The 17,980-nt window shown below is 31.1% G+C and overlaps 1 protein-coding gene across 3 annotated transcripts; it reads left to right on the top strand.

Annotated features, from left to right (window-relative positions):
• Window positions 1-60: 60 nt before the first annotated feature.
• Window positions 61-17,673, top strand: LOC132933371 (troponin I). Of its 3 annotated transcripts, none has more exons than XM_060999666.1 (12): window positions 61-161; window positions 815-872; window positions 958-1,086; window positions 1,233-1,356; window positions 2,522-2,622; window positions 4,686-4,729; window positions 4,820-4,961; window positions 5,088-5,126; window positions 10,401-10,590; window positions 10,665-10,823; window positions 11,530-11,883; window positions 17,485-17,673. In XM_060999666.1, exons 2-12 carry the CDS (start codon window positions 858-860, stop codon window positions 17,487-17,489), a joined length of 1,302 nt encoding a protein of 433 aa, XP_060855649.1. In that variant the 5' UTR covers window positions 61-161; window positions 815-857; the 3' UTR covers window positions 17,490-17,673. The 3 variants fall into 3 exon arrangements, with proteins under 3 accessions (XP_060855649.1, XP_060855648.1, XP_060855650.1); XM_060999665.1 differs by lacking the exon at window positions 2,522-2,622 and adding an exon at window positions 1,586-1,686; XM_060999667.1 differs by lacking the exons at window positions 2,522-2,622; window positions 10,401-10,590; window positions 10,665-10,823; window positions 11,530-11,883; window positions 17,485-17,673 and adding an exon at window positions 1,586-1,686 and having other exon boundaries at window positions 5,088-5,320.
• The last annotated feature ends 307 nt before the right edge of the window (window positions 17,674-17,980 follow it).

Here is a 17,980-nt window from a genome sequence, read left to right as displayed (position 1 = left end):
CTTGGCGCTATAAATAAACGGCGACTCTGTCGACCAATCGCGAGGCGTGTTGTGTGTCAAGTGTAACGCGCTCGTCTTCCTATACGAAACAGTGACGAGTCCTGTTCAATCCGGTGAAGTCCTGCGAAGTCAGCTGCCGCGCCGCCCTCCAGAGAGTTCAGGTTGAACATTTTTTCTCATTATTTTTATTGTTGTTGTGGTTATTAATATTATATTTTCTATTCGTCGGCTATTATAATATTTTTATGTTTTAATCTTATAATTTTTTTGTCGTCTCTATTCTCTCCATTTATTAAATATTAATATTATTATTTTTTACATTTTCCCTCGTACATAATTATGTCATTTATAACGACACCGTAAATTTAGAAACTCCCGACGACACTAAGTAATATAATATTGTTATTATTGGTATATATTTATATTATTACATATCTTTTTATAGTAATAATAATGTTATATTACCTCGCCCCGTTGCCCTTTCCTAAGTGATGGACTCACATGCGCGCAATAATTGTCATATAATAACATGTTTATGTGATGATATTGGCAGTCATTTGAGAACTTAACACTTTTGTTAACTTGCTGTAAAATATCCCAACGGCATAGCAAGTCGAAATAATATTTGTCCACGGAAATCGCAATCCTCCGGTGTAACTTATGACGGTGTAATAATATGGAACGCGCGAAACTTCCGCAGAATACGAAACGACTACGTTATTATACCTATTTTAATTTTATATTTTATTATAAATATCAATCGCAAGATCGTACGTTCGCAACATTAACACCGGTATTTTATTGATGATTTCAGATTATTTTTATTTACTCGAAAAGCACAAAACAACCCGTCAACCATGGCCGACGATGAAGTGAGTTCGAACCCGTGCTGGGTCTTCTGCCGACGTTCATTTCTTTTTCCGACACTAATCTCTGTTTTTCTCGTGTCCTCCGCAGGCTAAGAAAGCGAAACAGGCGGAAATCGACCGCAAGAGGGCTGAAGTGCGCAAGCGTATGGAAGAGGCGTCCAAGGCCAAGAAGGCCAAGAAGGGTTTCATGACCCCGGACAGAAAGAAGAAACTCCGTGTAAGTACTCCTCGATTATTATTATTATATGGAATTGAGCTGGCGGTGTTGAATATAATATAAATTTCGGAGTCTTTGAAATTTAATTTTAATTCTCGTTCGCTAATGTATTATTGTGATTGGATCGCGTGTGTGTGTGTGTACAGCTGTTGTTGAGAAAAAAGGCAGCCGAAGAGTTGAAGAAAGAACAAGAACGCAAAGCTGCCGAACGGAGGCGGATCATCGAAGAGCGGTGCGGACAACCGAAGAACATCGACGACGCCGGCGAAGGTAAACGATTAAATTTTTTATCGCCATCATAAAAAATAGCTCTTAGACGACAATCCTACGGGATTTTCTGGCGACGAGCCGACGCCATGGCGGTATACTTACCTATACATTATTATGTACTTGCACGCGTGTTCGGGACAACAACGAACGGAGCATATAACCTAAATCGTTGTCGTAACTGTTATTTTTTTTCTGTTCGCTTCCTCTCGGAACGCAAAACGATATTTAGATACGATCAAACGGGTGATCAAAGAGTATTACGACAGGATCACGAAATTAGAAGATCAAAAGTTCGACTTGGAATACCTCGTGAAAAAGAAAGATTTCGAGGTTAGACGGTCGTCGGTCGTTTTATACCGCTGCTTGACCATAAACAACAATACGCATATTACCCGCTACTGTTATACTATTGCTGTACATGGCCGTGCAGGCTTAAACGCTTTTCGAGCTTTTCGAAATTAAAATCCGGCGCGCTTTTACCACGTAGGTAGGCCTGCAGCAGCTTTTGCGTCTGCGCTTTTCGGACTTTCGACAGTAATAATATTATATTGTAATATTATTATGACGTGATTTGACGACGGTCGTACCGTTTTCTGCAGCTTTTAGTTTGTAATATTTTGTCCGTCTTACGCACATCAACCTATATTATATTGGTCGTCTCGGTTTTTTTTTGGCCGGACGTCAAAGTCTTTTCGAACGCACAACTACACACAAGGGCATCTGCGGTTGACGTTTTATTTTATGCACGCGCCGCGGGCCAACGTTAACACTAACGCTTAATTAAAATAAAAACCACACTCTGTATACCGTTGCCAAAACGGGGGCAGCATATGATGGTAATAATAATAATACACCACGGAGAACATTCAAACCGAACGACGGCGTAAAATGCACGTCAATAATTCTGGTTTATTTTTGAGTTTACGAGTGGTGTATTACGTTATTCATCACACGGTATATGGATCACATACCACAGCAGATTTTGGTAGTGATATCGGAGGCACCGAAAATCGAATGTAAAATCGTAAGACATTTATTCGTAAACTAGTCGGGCCACACCTGCAGTCTCCCTATGACGTCAAAAAAAGGGCCCATATTATAATCACGTGTCCAGATCGCGGTGTCTTGCTTTTCTATTTAACTATCTTACAGTATTGATGTTTAGAGGAGCTTGCGGAAATCTGCGAAGAACTATGGAAACGGCTTTATACCGTAGAGGGCATAAAATTCGACTTGGAAAGAGATATCAGGATGAAAGTTTTCGAGGTAATTCGTGCAACACCCGTCACCCGCACGGCATGTCGTGACGATCGCGTCGTCGAAATATTTTTTATTACAAATTCCAACACCACAAAAACTAAATGATTATATTTTCAAATCACTTTAACGCACGATAATGTGTTAAGTTCTATCACCTACCAAATTACTAAAAAAAAAGGTTTTGATATTTTGTACTAATTTTTTTTGTTTTTTTTTTTTTTGATATTAACATTTACGTTAACTATTCTTAAAATAGTGCAAATACTGATGGTTAACATTTAACTAGTTCTAAATTTTCATAACAGCTTCAGGACACTGTGCGCTTGTTTTTGATCTATATTGTACAATACCTACGATTATTATGATTTTGGTACAACAGTAACAGACGACCAAATAGGAAAATGTCGTTATTCAAAAACTTTGTACGTACGATAGTTATTTACGATATTTTTCATATTTTCCGACCATAAATTAAATATTGTGTTATACGCACGTATACACCTATACTATTATAGAATACTGGAGCAGTGGTTTTCAACCTTTGTGTGTTGACGACCGAAGATATTTACTCGATTTTTCATGCGACCTTTTTGAAAACAATGTTCAACCCCCCCCTCCCTCCCCCCACGATACCTGATTTTTTTCAATTACTATAACTATAAACCTACTGAAATTATTTAGTACTCTCCATTTATGCTTTTTTTATTTTTAATTACCTTCTTATATTAATACAATTTTTATAACTAATTTTTTGGCGACCTGAGGTTGAGAACCGCTGTCAAAGAGCTACGGGAAGTGCAGACCACATAAATCTGAATATTATAATATTCGAACCGCACACTGTGTTGACCGATTGGTCCCAAAGGACGACGCTCAATAATATTGCAATATGTAAAATGTACCTAAATGTATTAATTTTCATTAAACTCGTTTCGCCATTGTCATAACGTATTAATAGTCAATAATAATCGTATTAATAATAATAATAGAACACGGAGAGCTTAATAAGCCAATAGGCGCGATGTTTGAACTATAAGCCCACAAAGCAATTAACTCGTCGAGCAATATAATATTATTTAATCGCAAACACTCGAATGTATAGTTTAATTAAATCCTAGCCTGCGGTTCACCCCACAGAGATCAAAGGGCTGGACCGTATATTATGTTTATGTCAAAAGCAAATTGTATAATGAAATTATTATTTCATCGGTAGGTTAAAAGCAAAGGCTATAATATTATTACGATAGCGATGATTACATCGACGTTGTGGGTTTTTTATTCGCGAGTGCCAGCAATTATTCGCTTATTTACACCAACGAATTTTAGTTCTAAAAATAAACGAGCTTGCATTACGCGTGATCGGCGTAGCTTAATAAATTATAATATTTTTGACCTGATACCATAATATAACAGATAAAAACATTCATCTGCATTTTTTTATTTTTGTTTTCTTAATCAATAAAATTTAAAAAGTACAATAGTATGATTATCTATCTCTTTGAAGCAGAGCTTGAGTTAGAGATAGAGAGTGTAACAATATTATACTAAAAAATCTAAAAATAATAAAATTTACAATTATATAAATAGTGTAAATTGTTATTATTTATTTAAATAAAATACATATAATATAGATAAATCAAAATTACATGAGATAAATGTAATTTTTAAACATATTTAGTATGATAATATAATATAGTTCCTTATATTTCTGCTGAACTTAACAGTCGTATATCAGTTGATTGAAGAAAGATAAAAAAACGCCATAAAAACTATATTTGTGGTATTTTCAATACCTACTCAGTAGGACGTAACGATTATTATTAAAACAACAACATTTTTGATTTTCGAAAGTCAAAAATATATCAAATACCTATTAAGTATATTTATTACTATACTAACAATAACCATTATTGTTTGAAATTGCATCCGTTTATAGTAATATATTGTACTTACTGCATTATCATGCTATGTGAAATTTGTGTTGAAAAAAAATTGATTTTAACAATGACTAAAATATTTTCCTAGAATGTGGTACGATTGTTTTAAAATAATATTTTTGGTATTTTTAGATCAGCGAATTGAACAGCCAAGTCAATGACTTACGAGGAAAATTGTGAGTATAAAAGGAATAACACCCGCAGTGGTCAAGTTACATTATATTTTGTTTGTGTGTTTTTTTACATTTCGTTAATATTTCTTTCAGCGTCAAACCAACATTGAAGAAGGTTTCCAAATACGAAAACAAATTCGCAAAACTCCAAAAGAAAGCGGCAGAGTTCAACTTCAGAAACCAACTGAAGGTAGTGAAGAAAAAGGAGTTCACCTTGGAAGAAGAAGACAAAGAGGTACGTAATATCATTGCGATATTATTTTGTTGATGTTTAATGACATTGTGTTAGGTATACGTATAAGCAGAGACGATTTTACATAATATTTTGTAAAACAATATTTTTGTATTAATTTTTTTTTAGAAAAAACCCGATTGGTCCAAAAAGGGAGACGAAAAGAAGGTAAAGGAAGAAGTGGAATACGAGGCATAAAGACCTCGAACGAAGCTTATTATTGTGTTTCCAATGAATTGCATATTTTTACCCAGTTTTATTTATTTTCATTATTCTATGTTCTTTCAACACCAGCATGTAATTGTTATAACCAAAATATTTGTTGTCAAACATGACAGATCATAAATGTCTCATTAAACTTATTTCGTGTACAAGTTTATTAACAAACCTAAAAAAATCAACCTTTGTCTTTCAACCTTTGTATGATCCCTAAAAAAAAAACACGTCGCACTCGAACCCCTTTCAATTTATATCAATTGACAAAAAATATAATATTATACACCCACCTAATGCCTATCCGTTCCAGTCCAGTGACTCAGACGGCGATTTTTACATAATTTTCAACATTTTTTACTGTTGTAATTATTGAATTATAATTTTACCATCGATTTAAATGTTTAATACGGTTCATTGCAGTGTGAAAAAAAACCCTGAAATAATGGAACCTGATTTAATGAACCTGCACTGTTGACATTTCAATCATAGTGTTTATCCAGGAACATTTTTCCGACTTACAAAATATAATGGAAATAATAATGTTATTATGTGTAGCCATTCAAACGGTTTTACAGGAATCTCTAATTTTATCAACTACCTACATAACATAATATTATAATATACATCGTGCATGAATCAACACATTTTTTTATCCAACGTCAGTCCCCATCCTTTGCCTTTTTTATGATTATATTTTATACAATATTTTCAACGTTTGCCGTTTATGAGAATTCCTTCAATACTTTGTCATATGTTACCTACTGTGTACCCTTTTGTCTGTAACAGGTCTGTAATTATCTACACACAATTACCACATAGATTGTAATTTGAAATTGGCGTCGCAGCTTTTCAGGTAAATCAAATATTTTTTTATATAATATAATATTTAACAGATAAAACATAGAAGTGCCTACTCGAGGACAAATTATTTTTAGACGGTTATGATTGTTGTGAACATTATATTTAGGGTGATTATATTATTATGTGAAAACTGCAGAGAAAAATGTCAAACATGTGTGTGAGCATATCATTACAATAGGAAATATGTTAATTGTTAAAAAGAAGGTCAGTGGGTGTATTAAAAAAAAAAACGGAAATTCGATATCGGTTACAAAACAATAATAACCATTACCAGTCGTAGAGACGCGCTTATAATAAAAGAGAGATTTTGGAAGTTGCCTGAAATCAGACGATAGTAAGACAAAAATATGATTAATAGCGTAAAGGTCGAGCAGAAAAGGAAAAGCTAGGAAACGGTGTCGTAGAGATTAGATTTTAAGAGAGCTGGGCACACGGAAAATGTCGTGTGGAAAAATTGAAAAGTTATGCGAGCGGAGCAGTAGGTACTATATTATAGACAATGTTCGCATAATATCCTACACGGATGGCTCAAAGCCAGAATTATATTTATTTTTCTCACATAAGTGTTTCCAATTCCCAGAGCTTACGTCATATATCATATTACTAACGAAAAAAGAGAGGAAATCGAAAAAATGTATGTCATAGTAAATTTTGAGGTACGCGTGGTGGGGGTTACCAGACGCCGGGAAAATGTATTTTATTTTTTTAGGTCAACTACGTCTGGCGATTTATTTTAGAAAACAAATGTTATTTATTTATAAGCGCAACATGGTTTTGTCTCCGTCCGTAGTAGACGTAGTGAAAAAAAATACATTGTATACGTATAAACCTACCTAATAAGAAATATTATTTATAAAAAACCAATCTTTGCTTTTTCTCACGTGTTTGTAACGATATTGTAATAATAAATTAGCAAATATGGTACCTAAGCAAAAGCATGACCCGTTTCAAAATAATATTATTTTCAATTATCAAACTACTTTCCTTTTTTTAAATATTCACAGACAATATGACAGTTACCTATAATCTCAGAGCGCGGATTTTTATGCAATTGTATATTATTTCCTTTTCACATTTATGGATTTATGCCAGATATCTTTATAAATGATTATTGAAGCTTATCGCATTTTTTTCACATATTACTGCATATATTTTAATGGCTATCTATTGCATATTTGTACATATTTTGACGAATTTCAATATTTATTGAATAGTGAAGCAAAAATGTCAACAAAAGAAAAGGTAAAAAATAATTGGTATTATTTGTCAAGTAGAGAATTAAAATATAATCTTTTTAGCCTCTAAATAGTTATTTATATTAAAGACAAGTCCATTAAGTAGATACCAACTTAATTATTATAAGTTGTTTAATTTCTTTTAAATTATTTTAATACCCCGTAAAATTATAGGCTAATAATTATCAAATTAAAATTGTGTATTTTTTTATCATAATACTCAATTTAAATTATAGCTTATTTTTGAACTTTTTAGTGCTCTAGTCATAATCAACTGAAAATTATAGAATTTAATTACCTACTCGCTTTCACATAGTTTGATTAAAATTCATTGGGCACTATTTTTTTTTTAGTAGTAATTTGGTTTGGTTGTTTTTCCGGGCAGTTTGCGTTTAGGCGAGTTTTTTGAAAATTGCAATGTGTTTGGGTGGCCTTTTTTAATATTCTTCAATTAAAATTCACTATTTAATTCGCTTTGTAGTAAAATTTTTTTTCAATTTTAAGATCCATATTTGGTACATTATACCTACGTATTAACTACCTACGTATTTAAATTTTAAATACCTACTAAATTTTTTTTTTTTATTTATTTATTAACCCGTGGTAACTTAGGTCATTGGGTGGTTTTTACTGTGGGGGAGGGTACTGTAAGTTTAAACACGTGTGTTTTGGTTTTGGCAGATTTTTTAGTGGGCTCCCGTAGGTATCTGACATGCCCGGGTGCGGAATGGCGGCACTTCTCTCCGGACACTTTGACTTGTCCGAAAAAAATTCCACCCGCAGCCGGCATCGAACCGACGCCTTAATCCGCCCGACCACTCCGTCCCCCTATTACAGTTAAAAAGTTTTTAAATGCCTTTTCTAAAACACAAATACAAATACGTTCAAAAGGTATTTCAAATATTTTCAAATAGGTACTTATATGTTTACACAAAAATTAATTTATATTCAAATTGTTTGTCAAATATTTACAATTACCGTCGATAACAAAATATAATAACCAGGGTTTGGAGTTTATAGTACTTAAAATTGCATAAATAAGCACTATAATATTACCTTGAATATCGCTAAATATCGCTTATTATTAATAACCGTACGTCGTCGACATGTCGACGATTAACCATTTCTGGGGAAATAAATTGTCAAAAAACCCAAAACTAAAAATCTAGTTTAAAAGAATTTGTATTTAATATTTTTGCGTTGAAAATATAACAATAATTAGTATTCGAAATATACATTTTAAAACACTTTTGGCTAAGAGTTATTCAAATGTATTTAAAATACAAAAAAATTATTTAAATATTTAATAAGTATACACTAACATTATAACGAGTTCACGTTTCCATTGTTCGAGAAAAACTGATGATATTTGTGCCATGCCATAATTATTAATTTTAGGTTGTTATAATATTTTATTTTAATCTTCACAATATTTTATCTCTTTTATTTTATTTTTGTATCATACCCGGTTAAACACAGTATGAAGAACTCGCCTTAACATATTGTTTTTATTGAACAGATAAAATGGCGATTCGCCCAAACGCATGACGTTTGTAGTTTTTCCACAATATAAATTTTGTCCCATTCGTTATAACTTATAACTATTAATGGTTTTACTATATAATATCCATAAGGTGAATTTTTAAGCTATATTCATCCTATATTTATGATTAAATATTATGCATAGGTATATTCAACTTCTGATTTTTTGAATTTCTAAATACGTACGCTTGAAGACCATATTTTAGAATACTTACTTAAGATTTTTTGTACAGTTTAAGGATGGACCTGTGACAATAGAAACTTCTATTTTTCAAATAGGAACCATATTTTTTCACTTTCAACTATCCAGTAGATATATTTTTTGAGAAATTTGATGTATCTAAATCAACATTCGAAAGATTAGTTTTTGAGTTATATAACTTTGTTTAAGTAGGTACCTCCTAAGGACAATATGTCTATGGTAATGGGTTAAGTAGATAAGAGAGCTTAGATGATTTGAAAATTTTGGTTATTACTATCAATATAAATAGATTGTAAAAATGATCCATAATATTATAATATAATACAATGTTATAATAAATACGTACCTATACTATATCTAATATAAAGTTTATATTTTTGTAAATCTATTTTTAAGAATTATTATTGTTAGTATAACGTTTTAATAACTCAGTAACTACTCATTAGAATTTTGATTTAGATCGATCAAAATTTTCTAAAAAATATCTGATAAATAATTTTCAGTAAAAATGGGGAATCCTCGTTTGAAAAATAGAAGTTTGTATCGCCACAGGACACTCTTTACGCAGTAGGTACAAAAAATTTCAGAAATTTAAAAATGTAGTCTATTGGTATACGTGAAAATTCTAGATATCAAAATTTGATTAAATGTTCTATTAAAGGGAAAAATTGGGGCGATCATGTATAAAAAATCAATTTATCGCGGGTAAGTAATGGACAGAGACAACCATATGCTTAAAGCAGTGTTCAGTATGCATAGCATTAAATTATATCAGTATGAATTTCTGACCCGTTTAAACAATTTTTAAATAGGTAGTTTAAAATTACCCTGCAGGAGTACCTATATATTATTTTTTAATTTAAAATAATATGCAATATGTATTACAATATTATCCTTAATATTAATGTTTTAATTGTATTTGTTTTATACCACGTAAAGTTATATCTATGAACAGAAACGTTGTAGACATTTTCTTAAGACTAGATAGGTATATGTGTAATGTGGAATATTTCAAGATATATCTAGTGCTAAGTACTGCTAACGGGCTAAATGACATCCTCCTCGATATAATTTTGTAAAAATAAATGAGTTTTATTATAAGCCTTCGGCGCTGTACCTAATATTATTATGGTTAAGACGACTCGGAGTGTGGCAAGAGAGAAATAATCGGTAAAATCATATCTAAGGTAAGTGCACGTCCGTCTAAGGCGAAAAAAATAAATATTTTACGCATAATCGGGATTTATTTTTTCTCTCACCATAGGTGGACAGTTATATAATTATGATTAACGTTTGAAACTGAATTTTGAGATAGATTATTATATTGTAAATGTGCGTTGGTAAAAAAATACATTTCTCACGTCGTCTGTTCATGAAATAAAATAGGGCGAAGGAGAAGACGGCGACGGTACCGAAGACGAAAAGACCGACGACGGTTTGACCACGGAAGGCGAATCGGTCGCGGGCGATCTGACGGACGCGACGGAAGACGTGCAGAGCGACAACGAGATACTCGAACCAGAACCAGTGGTTGAACCCGAACCAGAACCCCAACCACCCTCCCCGGCACCAGAAGGTAAATTTCGATAAAATTTAATAATAATTGTTCAATGTGAATACTAATTAAATTATTTGTTTGTTTTATGCCAGAACTTTGGGCATACCTCAAGGACACCGTGTGCTCGAATAACCCGCTCAGCGTCGACGACCTAGTTGACAAACTCATGACTGCCGTAACGGCCATACCACAACCCCTACTGAACTCTGTGGTCAAAGACACTATTAAAAAACAAAAATCAATTGACGAAGGTGATTGAAAACTTTTTAATAATACTATAATACACTATAGCCACTAGGTGTGTCCGTGGATAAAAGCTAGGTGGAGCAATACCTAGTCAATCAAATTGTTATAATATATTTGATATATTTTTTTTTCGTGGTCATCAATTAAATACTTAACTCAGTAATTTTAACTGACTCATTACGTTCTGGGGTTATCGTCTTTGGCTGTTTGTTTGGTGGCCTATGTTATCACCTCGTCGACCTCTATATTATAATAGTTACAATACTATGATGTTATATAAATGAAAAAAATATTAAAAATATAATATAATATTTATCTTTTTTTACGATTTTAAACATTTTAGGTTTCCGGAAGATCACTAAATAATTATTATATCCAATTATAATAACTATTATGTTCGCGAGGTGAATAAATTAGTGTTAAATGAAAACAATTGAGCACCTAAATAGAGGTTTTTCTTTTGCACCGCGGGATACCCTCATTTTGAGGTCCGGCATCACTGGACTTGGGGTTACCGTCTGACAGTTTGAGTTTGAGTTTCTGGTGCGTTGTGGAATGGAAAAACTCTACTACGTGTACTCCCGCTAGTTCTGTGATAGTTTAACCTACCACCTGTTTAAGCAGACTTATCATAGTTGCCAGCATGGTACAACGACTAAAATTGAGCCAAAAAATAATATATTATTATTATTATGTTTTTCACGCGCACAGGAATTGAAGGTGGTCCCCCGGCTGAAGGTGATCCCGCAGCACCCACTGACCCAGCCGACCCTGCAGCACCCGCTGACCCAGCCGATCCAGCGGCGCCCGCCGACCCTGCAACCGAAACGGCCGCACCGACCGACCCGGCCACTGAAGCAGCGGCGCCGACCGACCCGGCCACCGCGGTGGCGGATCCAGCAGACCCGGCCGCAGCCGCACCGGCTGAAGTGGTGGAAGCACCACCGGCTGAAGGTGAACAACCGGCGGCCACTGAGGAAGTTAAACCGGAAGAAGCGCCCGCCGCCGAGGCTGCGCCCGACGCAGCGCCAGCAGCGGAAAGCGTACCGGAACCAGCAGCAACAGGTGATTGCACAATAAAGGTGGTGGTCTGATTCCGGGTGGACTCAGAGGCAACTTTAGAGGGTTCCGCACTCAAGCTCGTATTTCTAAAAATTATATATTCCTAAAAACAAGATTACAAAAATAAACCCATATTATACTATCGAAAGTTAACTGAAAATTAGGACTTGCCCCCCACTAAGTCTCTGTCGCCCCCCCCCCCCTTGGACTCAGATTAACGGATCGATATAATATTAACGTTGATATTTCTATACAGTGGCGTAGCGTGAAACTAGGAGTTGGAGTCACCTATAAACACTTAAATTAAATTATTAAATGCCTGCTGCAATGCTGCAGAGCTAAAAGGTTTATTTTATTTTAACTTTTTAATTTTGTTAGTTATTTTGGGGTTTTGGCAAAATGTTAATACTATAGTTTAACTTATTTGTTTTTTAACTAACCTGAAATCACTGAGTTAAATACTTACATTTTCATTTCAAGATGTTAAGTTAATTTGTTTTCGACTATATTGTATTGCATTTCGATTTTCTTTTCAATCAAAAAATATTTTGGGTATTGTTAGGTGTGAATTGTTTTTTTGTTTATTGACAAAAAATTCCAACGAAGTACTATATTTAAATACTATAAATAAATACTATTATGATAGTTTTTAGTTGGTAAAATAAAATAGGCTATATATAACTATATATAACACTATAGTGTTATGAACAAAACAAAAATTCTGTTTTTAACCTTGAAAATTTAACATTTCCTTATCATTGCAGATTTATTTATGTATTTATTTATCAGAAATAAGAATACTGGGCCCCACTGAGACTCTCGTGTGGGGGTCCAGGTGTCTAATCTATAAGTCATACAATATAAATTAGTTAACAATTTGTACTGTCTGAAAAAAGTTTGGATAAATCTGGATATTAAAAATTACAATCTCTCAAGCTTAATTGACATTGTTGTTACTAAATTTAATTATATTACTGAAAACGTGTGAAATCAGTAATTAGCCAATGTATTATTCATCTATGAAAATTATTGAGGTTTGAGTTAAATGATTCTACCGGCAACATATTTGCAATTTTAGTTCCTGCCGTTTTAAATTGCATCTCAGTAATCATTTTATTGTTTACGTTTCTTATAAAATATTATTTTTCAAATCTTGTATTGACATTTCGTTTAGATTGGTTTAGTAGTTTATGTTTTTTTATATAAGTTACCGTGACTTTGTATTATATTTTTCTAACTGTTAGTACATACAAATTGTTGAACAAGTCAGCAGTATATGCTGTGTAAACCGTATTAACTTATCATAAATGAGTTAAATAAAATCATTAACTGGACAGCTTTGTAAATAGTGATGCTAAAAGTTAACAAAAAAACCCATACATAATTTATAACTTATTATATTATAAGTTCTTACAAGGTACCTAATTTAATTTGGAAGACTGACATAAACGTAGCACGTTACTCGAAAATTTCCACTTCGAAGAAAATGTATGTATTAATAATTGTATATAATATATAATATATTATATAGTATATACCTAATGGGAATTAGGTAATTTTTACATATTATTCTAAGCATTACGCAAAATTGTTTAGAAAATAAAAATATATATACCCAGCCCAAAAACATTAAAAAATTTTACTAAAATGATAATAATTGTTTTACTAAGCACTTCAAAATGTATTGAAAACATTAGCTTTATAAACTTAAAACTTAAAAATGGACTTGTCTGCTTTTCATTTGATTAAAAAAAACATTAAGAGGATGTCAGCGCACAGTTTGTTTTCTCTCTCACACCCACTCGCTCAATTTGGGTTATAGAATAAAAATACCTATTTTAAAATGAAAATATGACAATATTTTGAAGTGCAGTATGGTACGTTTTTCATTATTCTGAATATAACATACTCAATATATTGTTTAGAAATAACGACCATTTCAACATTTTTAAACGACCACCTATAGCTTTTTAAACAATATTTTATTTTTAATAAAACCGTTTTATTCTTATATTTCAATTTTACAATAAACATTTTTACTCTAAAAACAAAATTAAATGAGTTCAGAGTGTGTAAACGCGTTTTGCGTATGTTGCCCTTGGGTGAGAGGGTGAAAACAAACAATGCAATGACATCAAGTTGTAAATATAGTGATGCTTAAAGCTTCAACAAAAAAAATTTGAAAAATACTTTAATGATAATAATTCATTGTTTTACTAAGCACTTACAAAATATGTAGTCAATACAATAACTTCATAAACTTTAAAAGTTAAAAATGAACTTGTCGATCCTTCGTTTGATGAATAAAATAAATATTTTCTCAGTTTATGCGTAATGATTAATAGTACTAGGCCCCCTCCCCAAATTGGACGTGCCCAAGGGTCCCTGGGGCTTGGTCTCGGCTTAAATACGCCATTGTTTCCATATAAATCACTGTACAAATACGCTATAACGACTATAACCAGTATAGAGATACGATGCTTTTCCACATACACTTTCGTGTATAATTGTAAACAACGGACGTGAAAAGCAGTATAAGCGTAGTAATGTTGTATGATAAATCATGTATAAACCCCTCGAGGTGAATAGGAATATAATAATATGTAAAACATAACTTATACCTAAGTCATTTCACATTGAATTGAAGTATTGGCAGGGAAAACATACAACAACAGAATACCAATCGTTTCCTCGCTCTGAATCTAAATAATCGCATAGGTAACATCCATCATTATCCATCATCAACAATAGCCTATACCTGGAGATGTTAAAATACGATATATTAATTTTTATAATACCGATATTATACCAGTATTATACCGTATAGAATCTTGCAGGTACCATAAATTATAAAAATTAAACACAGATTATACACTATTGTATATTATGACCAGAGGGACATTTTAAAACCACAATAATAAAAGAATCATTTAAGAGTAAATTAATATTAAAGTCGTGCTACCATGTTGTTACTATAATATTGACTAGAAATAATTTCCGTTTTAAATAATATAGTTACAACTCGCAGTAAATTATATTCTTATAAATACCAAATTAATTTTCTAATTATGTTATTATATATTTATTTCTTTTAACACAACCTATAAAATAATTATATACCATTTGTATAATCGCATAATACAGTTTTATACCACTGCAGTATAATACAAACTCACATCTGTGGCGTATACCTAATACAAAATCATCAATACCTATATTCTAATAACGATTATCTAATCTACAAATACTTAGAACATTAATGTTCACAAAATTGTTATAATATTTTTGCTAAAAACCGTTTAACGGTTATAACTCGTACTATCCAAGCATGTGTCATAGTCAGTGTTGGGAATTATCTAGATAAAATTATCTAGATAAATTATCTAGATAAGATTTTTTGAAAAAAATTATCTTTTAGAGTATCTAGATAATTATGTTACGATTTATCTAATGTTCATCTTAGATAAAAAATTGGCTTATCTAGATAAATTTATCTAGATAAATATTATAGTACCCCTACAAAATTATAAAACCTAAGTTACTAAAGTTCTTAAATAATATAAATTATTTATAAAATTAGAAGAATATATATTTCTTGTTATTATTGTCAACGACGGTATTACGATAATACGAGAACCTATGTGCGGGCATGCACTATACATCGTTCTCTACTAGCCATAAATCATGAGCTTATTACAATTAATTAGGTATAGGTTTATTTCCCCATCCATTTTAAAAATAAATTAAAATTAACTTCGTAGAAATGAGAACGCACCAGAACGCTGATGAAAACCGTTTGAACCTCTGATAACGATGCGTCGATGCGCGATGCAGTGCGTTTTTTGAAATAGTATTATAGCATATTATTTCATAAGACTAAATTTAAAGTTAAGACAATTTAGATCAGTACCCCTTATAGACCATAGTCCATAGTAGTATAGTTTATTACCCCCTCAATTCTCATCGACCATAGTAGTATAGTTTAGTAGCCTCATATTTTATTTGATCAGTTGATTACCCATACCATCATAATTTAATATATGTAAATTTATTATACTAGGTAATGTTCAGTATCTAAAAATACATAGGTAGTTTTATGTCTTAAATTTAAAAAATACAATATCATTTTGCTACTTGATAGTAGCAACTTGCTACTATGGCTTATATGGTCACAAATCCTATATTTTTGACTTAACAAATCAATTTTGTTATTACATAAAATGTATCACAATTGAAATTTACTTTTCATTATAGTTAGGTATATTAAATATATTTTTAAAATAAGTATAAAAAATAATAACCAAAAAGCAACGCCTAACTGATCTAAGTAAGTTAAACAAGGCTATATTGTATACAGGTACTAATATTATTATTATTATTATTATTATTATTATTAAAATTATTGAAAATATTTTTTTTTATTAATATTTTGCAGTTGTAATTTTATAATTTGTATTTTGTTTTATAAACTATGAAAAATGTTGTATTCAATCATAAAACAATACGCTTATATTTTAGCATTCAACTATTTCTTACCAAACATTGATTATAATGTAATATTTACTATTTATATGTTTTTTAAATATTTAAGGTGAAGTTTATCCTTTTTTATATTGGTTTAATATGATTTACAAGTGGCTATAGCCTATAAGTGCATACAGAGGCATTTGACAATATTTATTAAGAACCAACTTTTCCTCGAGATAATACAAATAAATAATTTTTTACTCGATTAGTTTGTATTAAAATGTATAAATTATTAATAATTCATTATTGTATGCATTTGTATAACTAAGTAGGGGTACAATTATTAAAGTACCTATTAAAGAATAAAGTGTCAGCTAACAACATAGTTTTGAACATTCAAACCAATACCAGTATTCCAAGTATTGGTTTAAATGTTTTGGTGTTTCATTCTTATAGCTATAATATTCAAATAGTTACATTTGAAGGCTCAATCCGTTGTTATTATAAATATTATGTCATTATATTAATATATATCTAATATTACAAAAATACTAAAAAACATTAAAAATAAGTGTAAAAAAATGATATTTATCTAGATATTTATCTAGATAAATGTATTGTTGTATTTATCTTTATCTAGATAAATTACATTTATGTTATCTTTATTTTTATCTAGATAATATTTTGTTAAAATTATCTTATCTTATCTAGATAATTTTTTAGTTATCTATTCCCAACACTGGTCATAGTTGTTAACAAATTCCACATTTTCATTAAAAATAGGTACTTACCAAAATATAAAGGTCACCAAATAATTATTTTTTAATTGTATAACATGCAATTATAGCTTATTGCGATCTTGTATTAAAATACGTTTAGAAACCGAGAATATAGCACGCTTACAGAGAGAGCTTTCCTAACTTATTTATATCGTGTATCAAATTATACCTAAATGGAAAGTTAAAAAATAAAAATATATATTTATATATTACCTATGCCTTCATATTTTCGTACAGCACAAGCTGATGTTATCGGTCTCCGAAAATTGTTAATAATATTATATTGATGATAGAAAACCATTATTCAAAACGTGTGTAGTGTGAACATAATTATTAATTTGTTTATTTATTTTTTCAGCTTAATAAAGACAATGCAAAAACAAGAGTCATTCGATCGTGCATTCTGAATATTTTATACTTAACATCGTCAAATACATCAGCGTTATTTTACTATTGTATTCTTACAATTTTTTTAATGACCCATATTGGATACTTATAAATTATAATTCATACAAATTGTTTTCCGTATTAAAATAAAATACCTAATGATCTGAGTTGTATTGATTTTCCAAGTGAAACTATTTATAAAAAATCTACGTGTAAAGACATAATAATGCATCGATCATAATAAATTAATAATATAACATCAAAATGTGTGAATGTCTGCGCGATTGAATGTTTTATACCGAAACAGTACAACATATCAAGTTATATTCTCAAATAGATAAAATAAAATATGCAAAGCTCTAATAATATGTATCCGATGTACGTAAATATCCCATGCCCAGATATACTTACATAACCTATTATACTTAAATCTAATTACAATATATATTTTTTTTTTATTTTTAGAA

This window comes from Metopolophium dirhodum, chromosome 1 (assembly GCF_019925205.1).
Source record: "Metopolophium dirhodum isolate CAU chromosome 1, ASM1992520v1, whole genome shotgun sequence".
In the NCBI taxonomy this organism is placed as follows: domain Eukaryota; kingdom Metazoa; phylum Arthropoda; class Insecta; order Hemiptera; family Aphididae; genus Metopolophium; species Metopolophium dirhodum.
Note: the sequence above shows the minus strand (reverse complement) of the source record. Positions and strands in the feature narration are given on the sequence as shown.